At 43.2% G+C, this 15,320-nt stretch overlaps 1 protein-coding gene across 1 annotated transcript in view; it reads left to right on the top strand.

Annotated features, from left to right (window-relative positions):
* IKBKB (inhibitor of nuclear factor kappa B kinase subunit beta) overlaps positions 1–14,523 on the top strand; it is a 33,572-nt gene extending 19,049 nt beyond the window's left edge. The window contains exons 14-21 of the mRNA XM_060787306.2: positions 790–851; positions 1,000–1,109; positions 4,528–4,577; positions 5,737–5,836; positions 6,360–6,507; positions 7,951–8,078; positions 12,533–12,623; positions 14,302–14,523. Of these exons, the coding sequence (XP_060643289.2) occupies positions 790–851; positions 1,000–1,109; positions 4,528–4,577; positions 5,737–5,836; positions 6,360–6,507; positions 7,951–8,078; positions 12,533–12,623; positions 14,302–14,370 (758 nt within the window). The 3' untranslated portion in view covers positions 14,371–14,523. The remainder of the gene's footprint in view (positions 1–789; positions 852–999; positions 1,110–4,527; positions 4,578–5,736; positions 5,837–6,359; positions 6,508–7,950; positions 8,079–12,532; positions 12,624–14,301) is intronic.
* The last annotated feature ends 797 nt before the right edge of the window (positions 14,524–15,320 follow it).

Below are 15,320 nucleotides of genomic sequence, written 5' to 3'. Positions count from 1 at the left end.
AAACAAGGTCTCCATAACACAAATAAACAAATACATAGTAGCTTTACACACAACAGCCTTCGCACTGGAGTTTTCTCACATGAGGCTTCTCTCACACAGAGGTTTATCTCACACTCCTCAGGATGACACTAGCTTTGGCCCACTAATTCTAACAGGCTTTGGCCTATTCACTACCCTCAGGACAACACAAGCTTTGGCCCACTGTCACTTAACAGGCTTCGGCCTGCTGACTCTTTCAGTGCTTGACTCACATTTTTGTAAAAAAACCAAAGAGTTAATATTTAATATTCCTGACAGGAGGTACTGTTTTGCAGTGGCTCCAGTCCTTCCTGGAAGGTTGTTCTCTGTTGCTGGGGCACACCTACTCGGCTCCACAGCTCTAGACCTTGGCCTGCACTTAAACACAATCGATGCTGACAAAATTATCATCTGTCAGCTGCAAAAGGCCACCTTACTGGGATCTGCATGCATTATTCGCCAATACATCACACAATCCTATACACTTGGAAAATGTCCGACGTGTGATCCAGTACGACAGCCAGGAGATTGATCTTGTCTGCTGTGGACTCATCTTGTTGTGTTTCAAATAGTAATAATAATAATTAGTTGCTAATCAGAGCTCCTTAGTGTTCATTGCCTTTGTGCTCACCCCACAGTCCTGTATGTTCTTATCAGATTTCCCTGTTGTGAGTTATTTGTATTGTATCCAGGTGGAACTTTTTTTATCATTTAGGAAGAGCTGGTTTGTATATTCATAGCCTAGATATCGTTGCTCTGCTTCTTTTACAGCTTCTGAGAAGCTTTTGCTCGCATGGAAGGAAATGGAGCAGGCCATCGAGCTGCGCGGAAGGGTAACAGTTCAATTTTTAAAGCTCTATTTGCACTAGAGTTTTCCCCAGGCAGATTATTTCTTTCTCACTCCCTGCAGCCTGTGCTTGCCATCTTACCATAGGATTAAGCATCTCCTCGGTCTTTTGTGTCCCTTCTTTCCCTCCAAAGGAGGAAGACGTTGATCAGTTGGTGAAGAAAACCATGGCCCTCCAGACAGACATTGTGGACCTTCAGAGAATCCCTCAGGGCCGAAAACAAGGCAGCTCCCTGGATGACCTGTAAGGAGCTCTTGCTTTTTTTCAAAATTGTGTCTCCCCAAAGAGATTGTCCTTTACTACCTTCCAATATGGTTCAGCAAAAACGGGTGTCATGCAGAAGTCATTTGATGTCTGCATAATGCATAGGACAATAGACAAACCCTAGAACTAAGGCATCCTCTATAACAAAACTGAAAATCCACTTGATTTCATTTGCTTTTTGTGTTTCCCTTATGGACCAGGCATGGGCCAACTTTGGCTCTCCCTCCAATTCCTAACACCCGGCAGGGCTGTGCTTTAGCACACCAGGTTAAACTGCCAGCTGCATTAAATCTTGTCAATCAAGAGGTTGACAGTTCAAAACCTGGGTCAGGAAAAGCAACATGTGAGTAGATAGGGACCGCTTAAAAGCCAGGGAGGTCCCCATCGCTGGCAATTTTTTAGGAGGAGCTTGAAAACGTTGTTGTTCCAGTGTGCCTTCCCAGAATAAGGAAACTCCAAGCATTATGTCCCCAACGCACTTTATCCGAGATCCAAGATATCTGCATATCCATCCTCCTCCAAACACCTCACCTGGTCATGCCCAGCACTTTTAAATTTTAATTATTACATTTGGCCCTGCCATAGATTTTAATTGTGTCATTGTGTGTTGTTAATGTTATTGCCTTGTTTTTTGAGTTATTTTGCTGTATTGTTGTTGTTGTTTTTTACTGTTGTATTTGGGCTCGGCCTCTTGCAAGCTGCACCGAGTCCTTCGGGAGATGGTAGCGGGGTACAAATAAAGGATTATTATTATTATTATTATTATTATTATTATTATTATTTAGGCACCCATAAGGAAATGCCATAAAAATCCTGGCAATTCGATCAACAGGAGGAAGTTTATGAATAAAGTTTTTCCGCAGGGGGATGGAGCGACAGCACACACACACACACACACACACACACACACACCGTGGCTGGAAGCGAGCACAAGCCTCCAAGGTGCCAAAGATGGGAAAACCCGTGTGTGTATATATAATATATATACACACACATATTTATACATATATACACACACATATACACCTCTATCTATGTTAAGGAGCCCCAGTGGCACAATGGATTAAACCGCTGAGCTGCTGAACTTGCTTACCAAAAGGTTGCAGGTTTGAATCTGGAGAGCAGTGTGACCTCCCACTGTTAGGCCCAGCTTCTGCCAACCTAGCAGTTCGAAAACATTTATTTATTATTCAAACTTATATGCCGCCACTCCCCTGGGGCTGGGAGCGGCTTACAAGAACAGGCTGAAATTGAACACAATTTAAAAACAATTTAAAACAATTTAAAAAGAGCAATATTAAAAGTCAAAGGCCTATCGGAACAGATGTCTTACATGCCCTGCGGAAAGTTGATAAGTCCTGCAAGGCACGGACTTCAGGTGGCAGAAAACATGCAGATATGAGTAGATCATAGGCAGGAAGGTGTTTCATGCAGTCATGCTGGCCACATGACCTTGGAGGTGTCTATGGACAATGCTGGCTCTTTGGCTTAGAAATGGAGATGAGCATCAACTCCCAGGGTCAGACACGACTGGACTTAACGTCACCTTTACCTTTACTATCAATGTTCAGTTGTCTGTCTTGTCGGTGTATAAGTGGCATTGAACATTTGCTGCTTATATTCTGTGATCTGCCATGAGTCCTCTCTGGAGTAAGATGGAATATAAATACTGTAAGTAAATAAGTCCAAAACACCTGGCAGGTCCAAGTTTGCCCAGGCCTGTTATAGACTTACCAAGAGTTCGTAGGGTCCTTTGGCCATCTACGCTACAGACATCCTTGTCTACTTGGAACCATTTGAAGCAGGGAAGAGTTGAGAATGTTGCAAGTGTTGAATAGTTTCCTACATTTGAAACTATATATATAGATGTAACTCTTAGCTCAGGACTCAAAATAGGTGCGCCTGAACTTTCCTTCATGTTGTGCACAATTAAACCAGTAGCCACTTCTCTGTTGCATGAGGTGGGATTTTTAATCCAAATTAGTGTATAAATGAACCCCGTTCTCATTTGATTGCTGCCTTCCATATCTAAAGAAATTTAGATTCTATGGAAGAGTATTTCTGGTCTGGGATGCCCCACTAAAATAATCATTATAACACCGTGTAATACAATTTTTGTTCTTGAGTTATAAATGTCGTTTTCTAATGGGGTCTATCATTAAAAACATGGAAAAGTTTATTAAACTGCCAAAACTTTGTTTTTGCGGAAGGGGCATCTTGCTATAGCACATTTTGCTCTAGTTTTTCAATGAGTATCTCATTGAGTCTCAAGCAATTCAACATAGTTTGTGGCAGTCACAAAAATGAAGTTTCTGCAGTATAACAATGACTTTTGAAGGAACATGATAGCCATGTATAAATATGTGAGAGGAAGCCACAGGGAGGAGGGAGCAAGCTTGTTTTCTGCTTCCTTGGAGACTAGGACGCGGAACAATGGCTTCAAACTACAAGAGAAGAGATTCCATCTGAACATTAGGAAGAACTTCCTGACTGTGAGAGCTGTTCAGCAGTGGAACTCTCTGACCCGGAGTGTGGTGGAGGCTCCTTCTTTGGAAGCTTTTAAGCAGAGGCTGGATGGCCATTTGTCAGGGGTGATTTGAATGCAATATCCCTGCTTCTTGGCAGGGGGTTGGACTGGATGGCCCATGAGGTCTCTTCCAACTCTTTGATTCTATGATTCTATGATTCTAAGTGCCACACGGTTAAATGGGAAATAATACTTCCAAACCATGAGCAGTTTTTTCCCTCCAATTTTTGTTACATAAGTGTAATAATAACAACAGCAACAGCAATAACAAAAACAATTTTATTTCTTACCGTAAGTATTAGCCAGAAGGCATTCAGGAAAGGAATGCTTTTATTGTTAGGAGCCTCCGTTGGTGCAGTGGGTTAAACCCTTGTGCTGGCAGGACTGCTGACTGAAAGGTCGGCGATTCAAATCCGGGGAGTGGGGTGAGCTCCTGTTTGTCGGCTACAGCTTCCCATGTGGGGACATGAGAGAGCCTCCCACAGGTTGGTAAAACATCTGGGCGTCCCCTGGGCAACGTCTTTGCAGACATACATGCGGACTGCTGACTGAAAGGTCGGTTCAGATCTGAAGAGTAGAGTGAGCTCCAATCTGCCAGCTCCAGCTTCTCATGTAGGGACATGACAGATCCTCCCACAGGATGGTAAAACATCCGGCTGTCCCCTGAGCAGCGGCCTCGCTGATGGTCTATTCTCACACCAGAAGTGACTTGCAGTTTCTCAAGTCGCTCCTGACATGGAAAAAAAAATCTGTATTGTTTTGTCTTATGATATTAATTAACTCGTTCCCCCATTTTGCATCGTTACTTCTGTTTCTAAGATCCTGGGAAACTATCCTGTGCCTGTTTGTGTTTTCCTATTTTGTTTGCAGAGAGGAACAAGTAAGGGACTTGTACCGGAAACTGAGGGAAAAACCACGAGGTAAGGGCCGTTTACATCTGCCAACATTTGCTCACCAGAAACTGGATTAACTCTAAAGGAAATTATCTCTGTTTACATTAGTCAGACAATACTATTTCAAGTAAAACTCAGAAGACAATGGTTTGTTACCTGAAGATCAACATCTATGTTGGAAGGTGAAGACGCAATTTCAATCAGGACAGTTATTTACTACATCAGTAGAATATTCCTATAAAAGACTCAACCTAATAATTCTCAAGTGTAACAGAGAATTATTAGACCAGGGGAGCATTCTCACAGTTAAAACTTGTGCGCCAGCTGCGCCCGTACCTTGGGAAGTCTACCTTGGCCATGGTAGTCCATGCTCTGGTTACATCCCGTATAGACTACTGCAACGCTCTCTATGTGGAAGCTTCAAATGGTCCAGCGCTCAGCAGCCAGGATGCTAACAGGAGCGGCACTTGGAGCATACAACTCCTCTGTTGCGCCAGTTCCACTGGCTGCCAGTTTGCTACCGGGCACAATTCAAAGTGCTAGCATTAGCCTATAAAGCCCTAAACGGTTCTGGCTCTACTTACCTCTTCGAACGCATCTCCTCCTATGAACAACTAGGACATTAAGATCATCTGGGGAGGCCCTGCTCTCGGTCCCGCCTGCATCACAGGCATGCCTGGTGGGGATGAGAGACAGGGCCTTCTCAGTGGTGGCCCCTTGGCTGTGGAATGCCCTTCCTACAGATATCAGATCAGCCACCTCCCTGTTGGCGTTTCGGAGGAAAGTGAAGACCTGGCTGTTTGAACAAGCATTCGATTAAACAGTGTAATTAAATATAGGAATACGGAATAATGGGTGATGAGATTGGATTCTGATTTTACTGATGAGATGCTAATGATTGTTATATTGATGTTTAATTGTTGATGACGCTACTGTTTTTAACTGGCTCATATTCGTTTTGTGATGTTTTGCATTGAATTTTGCTGTTTTTAACCGCTTTGAGTCGCCTGAGGGCTGAGAAAAGCGGTATATAAATAAAGTAAGTAAGTAAATAAATAAATAAATAAAAAATAAATAAATAAAAATACTCCCATACACTGAAAATTGCAATAAAAAGAACCTTTGTTTAAAAAGTCTTCCTGACATGTGTGCTCGCACAAATATATCCTCCTCCTTCTTTCTCCAGACCAGAGGACCAGTGGAGACTGCCAAGAGGTTGTGCGGCTACTCCTGCAAGCAATTCAGACCTTTGAGAAGAAAGTCCGTCTCCTTTATGTTCAGCTCAGGTAGGACCCTCTGGAGCTCGTTCCAAAGAGGAACTTGTGCCATTCCCCTGGACCTACAGGAGGTTTTACAACACTGACATTGTCTCTTCCCTGTCCAGAAACAGTAAATGTTGATTTATGGTCAGACTCTGGAAGATCTTGGGAGTTAAAATCAAGCTCACAACAATAAAATGCTGGAGACAAGTGGTTTATTCCTTCTTTCCACAATCCTAAAAAGACAGTTCTAAAGCTTTCCCACTCAAACCTCCTGTATATATCGGCCCCAACTCCCATCCACCCCCTAGTTGTCCGTTAATTGCAGTTTCAAATTTCCCTCGCAAAACAGATGTCTTATCTACACTACCTTCCCCAGCTGTACCCAGCCTCTCTTCCCTTCACCTCCCTTCTTTATGGCAGAGAACCGAAGCAGCCAGTCCCAGGCTGATACGGTGATCCTGACATGAAGAGCATATCCCTACCTACCCACTGCCTCCTGCTGATGGATGACTAGACTGTTATTGTTTTTGTTTTTTTTTTAATCCAGCAACACAGTTGTCTGCAAGCAAAAGGCACTGGAATTGTTTCCTAAAGTAGATGAAGTGATGAGTCTGATGAAGGAAGATGAGAAAACGGTGGTCGGACTTCAGGAGAAACGACAGAAGGAGCTCTGGAACCTGCTGAAAATTGCCTGTGTGAGTGAAGATCTGTCTTCTTGCGTGCCAGTTTTTCCTCCAGTTGGGAAAGATGGAATAGTAATAACTGCCCAGTTGACTCTGCTGTCTGTGCACACTTTTCGCCATTGCCATACTTCCTAAGTTCACCAGAGTGTCAGTGTGATGTGCAGATTCTTAGAAGTAAATTGAATCACTTTGTTTAACCCGATTATTTCCATCAGTGCCTTGAGGCCGTTACTGGATGGCCGCAAGCCAGCAGGTTGAGGGTGAATCCAGCAAAGACGGAGATCCTATGGCTGGGTCAACTGGGCAGTGGGGAAATCCAGCTGCCTACCCTGGATGGCGAGGCACTACACCCGTCACCATTGGTAAAGAGTGTGAATCTTTTTGGACCCTCTGCTGACGATGGAGGCCCAGGTCTCCGCCGTTAGCAGAACCACCTTTTTTCATCTGCGGCAGGCTAGACGGCTGGCCCCCTCCCTGTCCAGGGACGACCTAGCTACGGTGATCCAGGCTACGGTCATCTCAAGACTGGACTACTGTAATGCCCTCTACATTGGCTTTCCTCTGTCGGTGATCCGGAAGCTCAAGTTGGTACAAAATGCAGCTGCTCGGCTTCTTGCGGGAATTCCGATGAGATGCCACATAACACCAATCTTACTACAGCTACATTGGTTACCAATTGAGCACCGGATCACTTTCAAAGTGATGGTACTCACCTTTAAGGCCTTGCTTGGTCTGGGGCCGATGTACCTGAGGGACCGCCTTACCCCTACCGACCCCAGAGATCTCTCCGTTCTGAGGACCAAGATCTATTGGAAATTCCCAGTGTCAAGACCTTGCGTCTAACAGCAACCAGACGCAGAGCCTTTACAGCAGTGGCACCATCACTCTGGAATACTCTGCCACCTGAAGTCCGTGCCTTACGGGACTTATCAGCTTTCCGCAGGGCATGCAAGACATACCTGTTTCGATAGGCCTTTGATTTTTGATATTGCTGTTTTTAAATTGTTTTTAAATTGTGTTAGATTTTAGCCATTCTTGTAAGCCACTCTGAGCCCCAGGGGAGTGGCGGCATATAAGTTCGAATAATAAATAAATAAAAAAAATAAAACCATAGCTCTTTCAGATGATCTTATTTGGTGTTACCAAGCTTGGAACCCTCTCTACTGAGGAAGTTCCAAACAAGTTCTTTTAGCAAGGGACACTAGTCTATTTTGTGGCCATAATGTTAAGGTAATTAAATTATGTTAAGGCAGGCATGGGCAAACTTTGGCCCTCCAAGTGTTTTGTTGGACTTTAACTCCCACAATTATGGAAGTTGAAGTCCAAAACACCTGGAGGGCCAAAGTTTGCCTTTGCCTGTCCTAGCTCTTAGTAATAGTATCTCCTACTGAAAATAGTTGGTCCTCATTTTGCGCATAGAATGCTTACCCCCATCCTGTTGTTTTCCCCTTGCAGAACAAAGTCCGAGGTCCTGTCAGCGGGAGTCCGGACAGCATGAACCCTTGCCACTTCAGCAGCCCTGGCCAGTTGCCGCTGCAGGTCACGGCACCCCAGAGCAATGCATTGGACACTGGGATTAAAAGGTATGCAGAAAACGGAACAGACCTGGTTGCAGGTTACCTCTCCACTGATGCTCTACACCAGTGGTTCCCAACCTTTGGGCCACAGCCCAGCAGTGCACTGCAAGAACGAAACTCCAGTCCACAAACCTCCTTCTTGTCCCTTTTGGTACTAATGTTGGAGAGTGGGCCCTGGTCAAAAAAAAGATTGGGAACCACTGTTCTTCACATTGCATTCCTTTCCTTTTCCAGGATTAGATCATTGGTTTTTAACCTGTGGGCCATGAGGATGAAAATCTGGTCCATCAGCCTCCTTCCCCTTTATTTATTTTATTACTGCTCCTTTCACGCCACTTGCCACTCCTTCCCTATCACTAATCACACAGCTAAATAAAATCCCGCATTATCTGCTTTGAATTGGAATATATGGCAATGTGGACCCCAATGGCGCTGTTCCGTCTCCCAGGAGCCTGATTTGCCTTACTTTATAGTTGCTTGAGGTTGCTTCCTCTTGCATTTTCTCCCAGGACTGCTGCAGCTTTGCAAGAATCCTAAATGTTAATAGTATCAGACTCTGTAGGCCTCTTTGCAACTATTGGCTTAGAGAGCAGCTCTTTGAGTTTAAGCCTTTTCTCCCAGGGAAGGATCTCCATTTTAGATTCTCCCCTGCCTTTTCAGTTAGAGGAAAGACTTCAGACGGTGCTGATGGCTAGGCAGTTAGCTCTGGGAAAACCATTGCAAAAACTATACATTATAGATAAGTGTTAAGCTATATTGAGTTAATATAGATAGTATATTGTGTATTGAGCTGTATTGAGATATTATAGACAGATAAGCTTAATTGAGAAGATTGAGTTATATAGTTATAGAGAGAGAGTCTTCACTACTTTGTCTCCAGAACTAACCTTAAGTTATAGATAGGGGAAAAAACCTGCTTTTTTCTAAACCACAACAGCTTAAGGTTAGGGTGTAAAGATTCCAGGATCTTATCTGTCATCTGGAGAAAAGGTTACCTCTGTAACTAAAGAAAAGAAAAAATGTATTGTCGAAGGCTTTCATGGCCGGAATCACTGGGTTGTTGTAGGTTTTTTCGGGCTGTATGGCTATGATCTACAGGCATTCTCTCCTGACGTTTCGCCTGCATCTATGGCAAGCATCCTTGCCATAGATTTAGGTGAAACATCAGGAGAGAATGCCTCTAGACCATGGCCATACAGCCCAAAAAAACCTACAACAACCCAAAAGAAAGAATATTTTTGTAGCTTCATCTATTGACTTTGTTTGCAACTTTGATGAACTGTGATGAACTGTGCCAAGTCTTCAAGGACTGAATAAATAAATATTCTTTTTTGATGTTTAAACCAGTAATAGTCTCAGTTGCAGAGTATCTCAAGCTTCTCAATATAGACACCAGCAGTTTGCTCAGGCATAGAGAGAAGCACGTCGCAGTTTTATTTTTTATATCGTCTGGGCGGACGGCACAGGCGCAGTGGGTTAAACCGCTGAACTTGCTTACCAAAAGATTGCAGGTTCGAATCCGGGAAGCGATGTGAGTTCCCATTGTTAGCCCCAGCTTCTGCCAACCTAGCAGTTTGAAAACATGCAAATGTGAGTAGATCAATAGGTACCACTCTGGCGGGAAGGTAACAGCGCTCCATGCAGTCATGCCGGCCACATGACCTTGAGGTACAGTGGGGGGAAAAATATTTAGTCAGATACCAATTGTACAAGTTGTCTCACTTAAAAAGATCTCTCATCTTTTGTATTGGGAGTATTGGGAGAATGTCATATGGTCAGATGAAACCAAAGTAGAACTGTTTGGCAGAAAGAATGCTGAGTTGCATCCTTTACCTTTACCTGACTCAGATATTCAAGTTCAAAGCAGATTTTACGGGTTATTCTGCCTTGATATTCTGGGTTATATGGCTGTGTGGAAGGGCCTTGAGCTATCTTGAGTCCACACTGCCATAATTCCACTGGATTAGATTGTGAAGATGTTGATCCTCGCAACTCTCAGGAAAATAGTGTATGAGGAATACTGGGAGTTGCAATTTAGCATCATGTGAGGAAGCACGCAGATTCCTTCTTTTGCTTTACACTGGTATGCAGAACAAATGGGGAAGGACAGAAGGCTGAGAGGAGATATGATAGCCATGTATAAATATGTGAGAGGAAGTCACAGGGAGGAGGGAGCAAGCTTGTTTTCTGCTGCCCTGGAGACTAGGACCCAAAACAATGGCTTCAAACGACAAGAAAGGAGATTCCATCTGAACATGAGGAAGAACTTCCTGACTGTGAGAGCCGTTCAGCAATGGAACTCTCTGCCCCGGAGTGTGGTGGAGTCTCCTTCTTTGGAAGCTTTTAAACGGAGGCTGGATGGCCATCTGTCAGGGGTGATTTGAATGCAATATTCCTGCTTCTTGGCAGGGGGTTGGACTGGATGGCCCATGAGGTCTCTTCCAACTCTTTGATTCTATGATCATATGACACTAAGGATCACCTACGAATCTTTATGGTTTCATTTCACTATTGGACTGTTGCAAGTGCAACAACATTCATCTTGAACTTTTTCCTTTGGAGTTATGTAGTGATTTTAGCGATTCCCCAGTTTCCTCTTTATACAACCAGCAGAATAATAGTTTTCTGTTGAAAAAAACGGCTCAGATCCAAAATATTCTCAGTAATTTGGAGCTTTATGTTTACTTTTCTCCTTGAAAAGTGTTTCCTCAGCAACAGGGCAAAGTGCCTTTGAAACACAGAGAATTTAGAAAAACAGTTGGCAATCCATTTTGATGAAGAACAATGAAAAGAGGTAATGCTTGCCCTAGATTGTGGGGACCCAAAGCCAGAATCCCGTTGGGACGTTATACAACTTGTCCCTCACCACAACCCCAGCATTGAAGGAAGATTCTGTCCAATGCCACTCATCTGATCCTGGCAAACATGTGCAGTGACTAGCAACAGGGCTTTCTTTGTGACACTTATTCCTAATGGGATGTTTTGTTGAAATACCTGTCAGAAATATTAAAAATTAACTAGATATTTCTAATTACAAATATGTGAGTCAAGCACTGAAAGGGTTAAATGGATTCAGTAAAAACTGCAGTTCAGTATAAGCAGGTGTGCATGTTGCTTAGTAGGCCTCAGTATTAGTTTGTCTCAATAAGGTAGGCCTTAGTGTGGGAGAGGCTTCAGTATGAAGTAGGCCTCAGTGTGAGAAGTCCTAGTGTGTGAAGTCCTAGTGTGAGAAGCTATAGTGAGTGAAGTTCCAGTTTGAAGGCTCCTTGTGTGTGTAAAGAGACCACCAATTTGTAACTAAAGCACCCAATTTGTAATGGTTTGTAAAGGAGCCACCACTTTATAAGGACTTACTAAATTGATAACACAACTAATAGCTTGCAATGTTGATTTAGTCTTTCTCCAATGTGTAGCGTGGCTAAACTTGAAAGTATTTGTAACAGAGACTTGGCTTTAGAAGAAACTGTAACAAGTTTATTGAAGTATAGAAGCTTGATGGTTTCAATGTTTCTTAACTCTTAGAAGCACATATCTTCAGAGGTTACATTGATAACATTTCATAAAATAACTCTTAAGAGGACTGTTCCTTTCACTAAACAGGTTTTGAACTTATTTTCCTTCAAAATGTGTTTTTTTCTTTGACAGATTACTTCAGGTACAAGCTTGTTCTTTCCTTACGTTATTTCTGTTGCAGTAAAGATTCTTATTAGGGTTCTCTCCCCCTTTTTGCTCATACACTGACTATTAATATAAATAAGTCAACTTGACCTATCTAAACTACACAGGCTAAAAGCCAAAACCTTCCTGATTCTCAATGCAGTAGAATCAGCTTTTCCCTGTAGTTCTTAGACTACATACTACCTTTCTGGTTCTCAACACACAACAGAACCAGCCTTTCCTGTAGTTCGCTGACTACAGACTAACTGTTTTAAAATGGTTGTCTTGCCAAGTGGCAGTTGGCTCCACCCCTTTTTCCATGGCAACCCAGCTCAAAGTGAGTTGAGCTGGCTACCATCCTCCCCAGTTATGCTAGTTTAAATACTTACCCTTTTAAACACCTATCTATAATCATACATAACAGTAGATTAAAATTCACACTTCACCACAGTGTGTAAAGCTACTGTGTGTGCAGCTCCTGTGTAAGTTCGGTGTGAGAGGAGGCTTTGTGCGAGCAAGCTGTTTATCTGCATGAGAAAGAAGCCAATCGTAGAAGCACTTTATTTGTGTTGTGGAAACCTTGTTTTTGTAAATAGTGCAACCATATTATTTTGGTACAAAGAAAAGCCTCCAAAGGAAGATATAACATTGGTCTGTATTTTTATTCTTTTTATCAGTTTGGGCTACTGGTTCTGGGTCACACTGCTGCTAATAAGTCACTCTGCTATGCATTTACGGGGAGGGTCTTTTGCTAATAAGCCCACTCGCCCAACAATATAAACCTTCTCTCATTTGTCCCTTAGTGAGGAGCTGCTGACAGAATCCCAAACTCTCTGCAGTCAGCTGGAGAATGTGATGCTGGACACCATGAAGGATCAAGAACACAGTTTTATGGTAATGTCATTTTATGCTGTAAAGTAGGACAAGGAAAATTTGCATCAGAGAAGGTTGAGAGGAGACATGACAGCCATGCTTAAATATTTGAAAGGCTGTCATAAGGAAGAGAGAGCAGGGTTGTTTTCTGCTGCTCTGGAAAACAGGACTCAGTGGAGCCATGGGCTCAAATCACAGGAAAGGAGATTCCACTTGAACATTAGGAAGAACTTGCTGCCTGTAAGAAGAGCTGTGGGCTAGGCCTTAGTCTGTGAGAGAAACCTCTGTGTGAAGTAGGCCTTAGTCTATGAGAAGGCAAAGTATGAGGAAGGCCTGGTGAGAGAAGCCCCAGATTAAAGGCCTCATGTGTAAAGCTCATGTTTAGAGCTCCAGTATAAAGACTGTGTGTAAAAAAGCTACTGTGTGAAGTTCCAGTATGTTCGGTGTGAGAGCAAAGCTGTTTATCTGCATAAGGAAGAATCCCAGCATGGAAGCAAAGAAAGAAGTATAAAGAACTTTGGGTTATGGAAACCTTGTTCTTGTAAATAGTGGAACTATATTATCTATGTATATAATAAAAGTCAGTGTTTGTATGGGGAGGGAGGGTGGTGTATGTGGCAGCTTTCTGATTGGCTGCCACTTTCACAGGCCACTGTGGCCAGCACGGGTGATGGACCTAGACCAAATTTGGCACACATGACCCCCTTTACGTCCTGGTGAGATTTGGGGGAGGATGATGGGATTTGTAGTACTTTCAAACGCTTTGGTTTCCACAGACCACTGCGGCCCCCAACAAAGACCGATAAAGACCAAATTTGGCACACAGAGCCCCCATGACCCACTCTACATCCTACTTCAGTTTAGAGGAGGGCAGACCATGGATCATGGGACTTGAAGTACCTCCACTCACTTACCGAGACCTCTGTGACCCTCATCCAATGACTGCTCAAGACCAAACTTGGCACACAGAGCCCCCATGACCCAGTCTACATCCTGGTGCTGTTTCACATAGGATGGACAATGGATGATGGGACTTGAAGTACCTCCACTCACTTCCCTAAACCACTGCGGCCCCCAACAAAGACCGATAAAGACCAAACTTGGCCCATAGAGCCCCCATGACCCACTGTACATCTTGGTGCTGTTTGGAGGGGAATGGACTTGCAGTTCACACACTCCAACTGAACCAGCTCACATGGAATCTAAACTAAATTTGGATGACAGACAAGTTACGCTTTCTCAAATGACCCGAGCACCACCGGGTCCCCAAGCTAGTTTTACCATAAAGAAAAGCCTCAAATGGAAGCGATTACATTGGTCTGTGTGTTTTTGTTCTTTTTATCACTTTGGGATACTGGTGCTCGGTCACACTGCTGCTAATAAGTTACTCTGCGATATGTTTATGAGAAAGGTCTTTTGTTAATAAGCCCACTCCCTCCACAAGTGGAATGCGATTCCTTTGAGAATGGTGGAATCTCCTTCCTTGGAGGTTTTTAAGCAGAAGCTGGATGGCCATCAGTCGGGAGAGCTTTGATGATGTTTTCCTACCTGGCAGAATAGGATTGGACTGGATGGCCCTTGGGGTCTATTCCAACTCTGTGATTCTACTTAAAGTATACTTAACTAAGTAACTGATACAGAACTTTAGCTGCTGGCTTTACCTATAAGGTGATTAAACAAACATTTGCTTTGTCTTTAGGCTCTGGATTGGAGTTGGCTGAAACTCCGAGCAGAAGAAAAAGAGAACCTAGAACAAACCCAGATGTGAAAAAGTCCATTTAGTAACCGAACAGCTAACTTTTCTCTTTGCTGGTGCCTTCACAGGAATATAGTTGATGCTCTCAGTGATAAAGCAATTACTCACTGTTGCTCACACAAAACAATGTTCATTTTACTCAAATAAACCTTTTTTCACCCACTATACAGTTTCTAGTGTATCTTTGTGCCAAAGCCAAGGCCTGTGTGTATATTAATTCTGAACTGCAGACTTCAGAGATACAGAGGGACTAACTAATACTAGGAAAGAGATGTTCCGTGTTGGTAAGCACAATCTCATTTTTCAAAGGGTGAAACCGCTCGTTGGGCTGACTGGGCTATGCAGATAACTCTATGCCAGTGGTTTTCAACCTTCCTAATGCTGTGACCCCTTAATACAGTTCCTCATGTTGTGGTGACTCCCAACCACAACGTTATTTTCGCTACAACTTCATAACTCCATGTACCAACCCGGGCCCTTCGTTCCTCAGGGGAGGTCCTCCTTTCGCCTCTACCAATCTCACAAGCTTGTGTTGTGGACACAAGGGAGAGAGCCTTCTCTTCTGTGTCCCCCCCCCCCCCCCGACTTTGGAACTCTTTCCCTGGGGAGATGAGGAAAGCCCCTTCACTGGAAACATTTAAAAAGAACCTCAAAACCTGGTTTTTCCGCTGCCCCTTTGGCGAGTAGGTGCACAGCATGATATTTTACACCCCCTCAACATTTTTGGCTAATGGAGTTCATGCCTTCCAAATAGGATGTTCTGTCCCACAACTCTGTGAGTTCCATTTAAACATCCTGCTCCTATTTTATCTCATCATAGTCTGTTAATTGTTTTTTATTCGGAATATGTGGCCCACCCATTTTCATCTCTATTGTGATTGTGTCTATTGGAATTTTTATATTATTATTATTATTATTATTATTATTATTATTATTTAATGTCATTTTGATAATGTTGTTAT

The sequence above is a fragment of the Anolis sagrei genome, chromosome 7 (genome assembly GCF_037176765.1).
Source record: "Anolis sagrei isolate rAnoSag1 chromosome 7, rAnoSag1.mat, whole genome shotgun sequence".
Classification (NCBI taxonomy): domain Eukaryota; kingdom Metazoa; phylum Chordata; class Lepidosauria; order Squamata; family Dactyloidae; genus Anolis; species Anolis sagrei.
The sequence above is the reverse complement of the archived record's forward strand: the minus strand, read 5'-3'. Positions and strand labels throughout refer to the sequence as shown.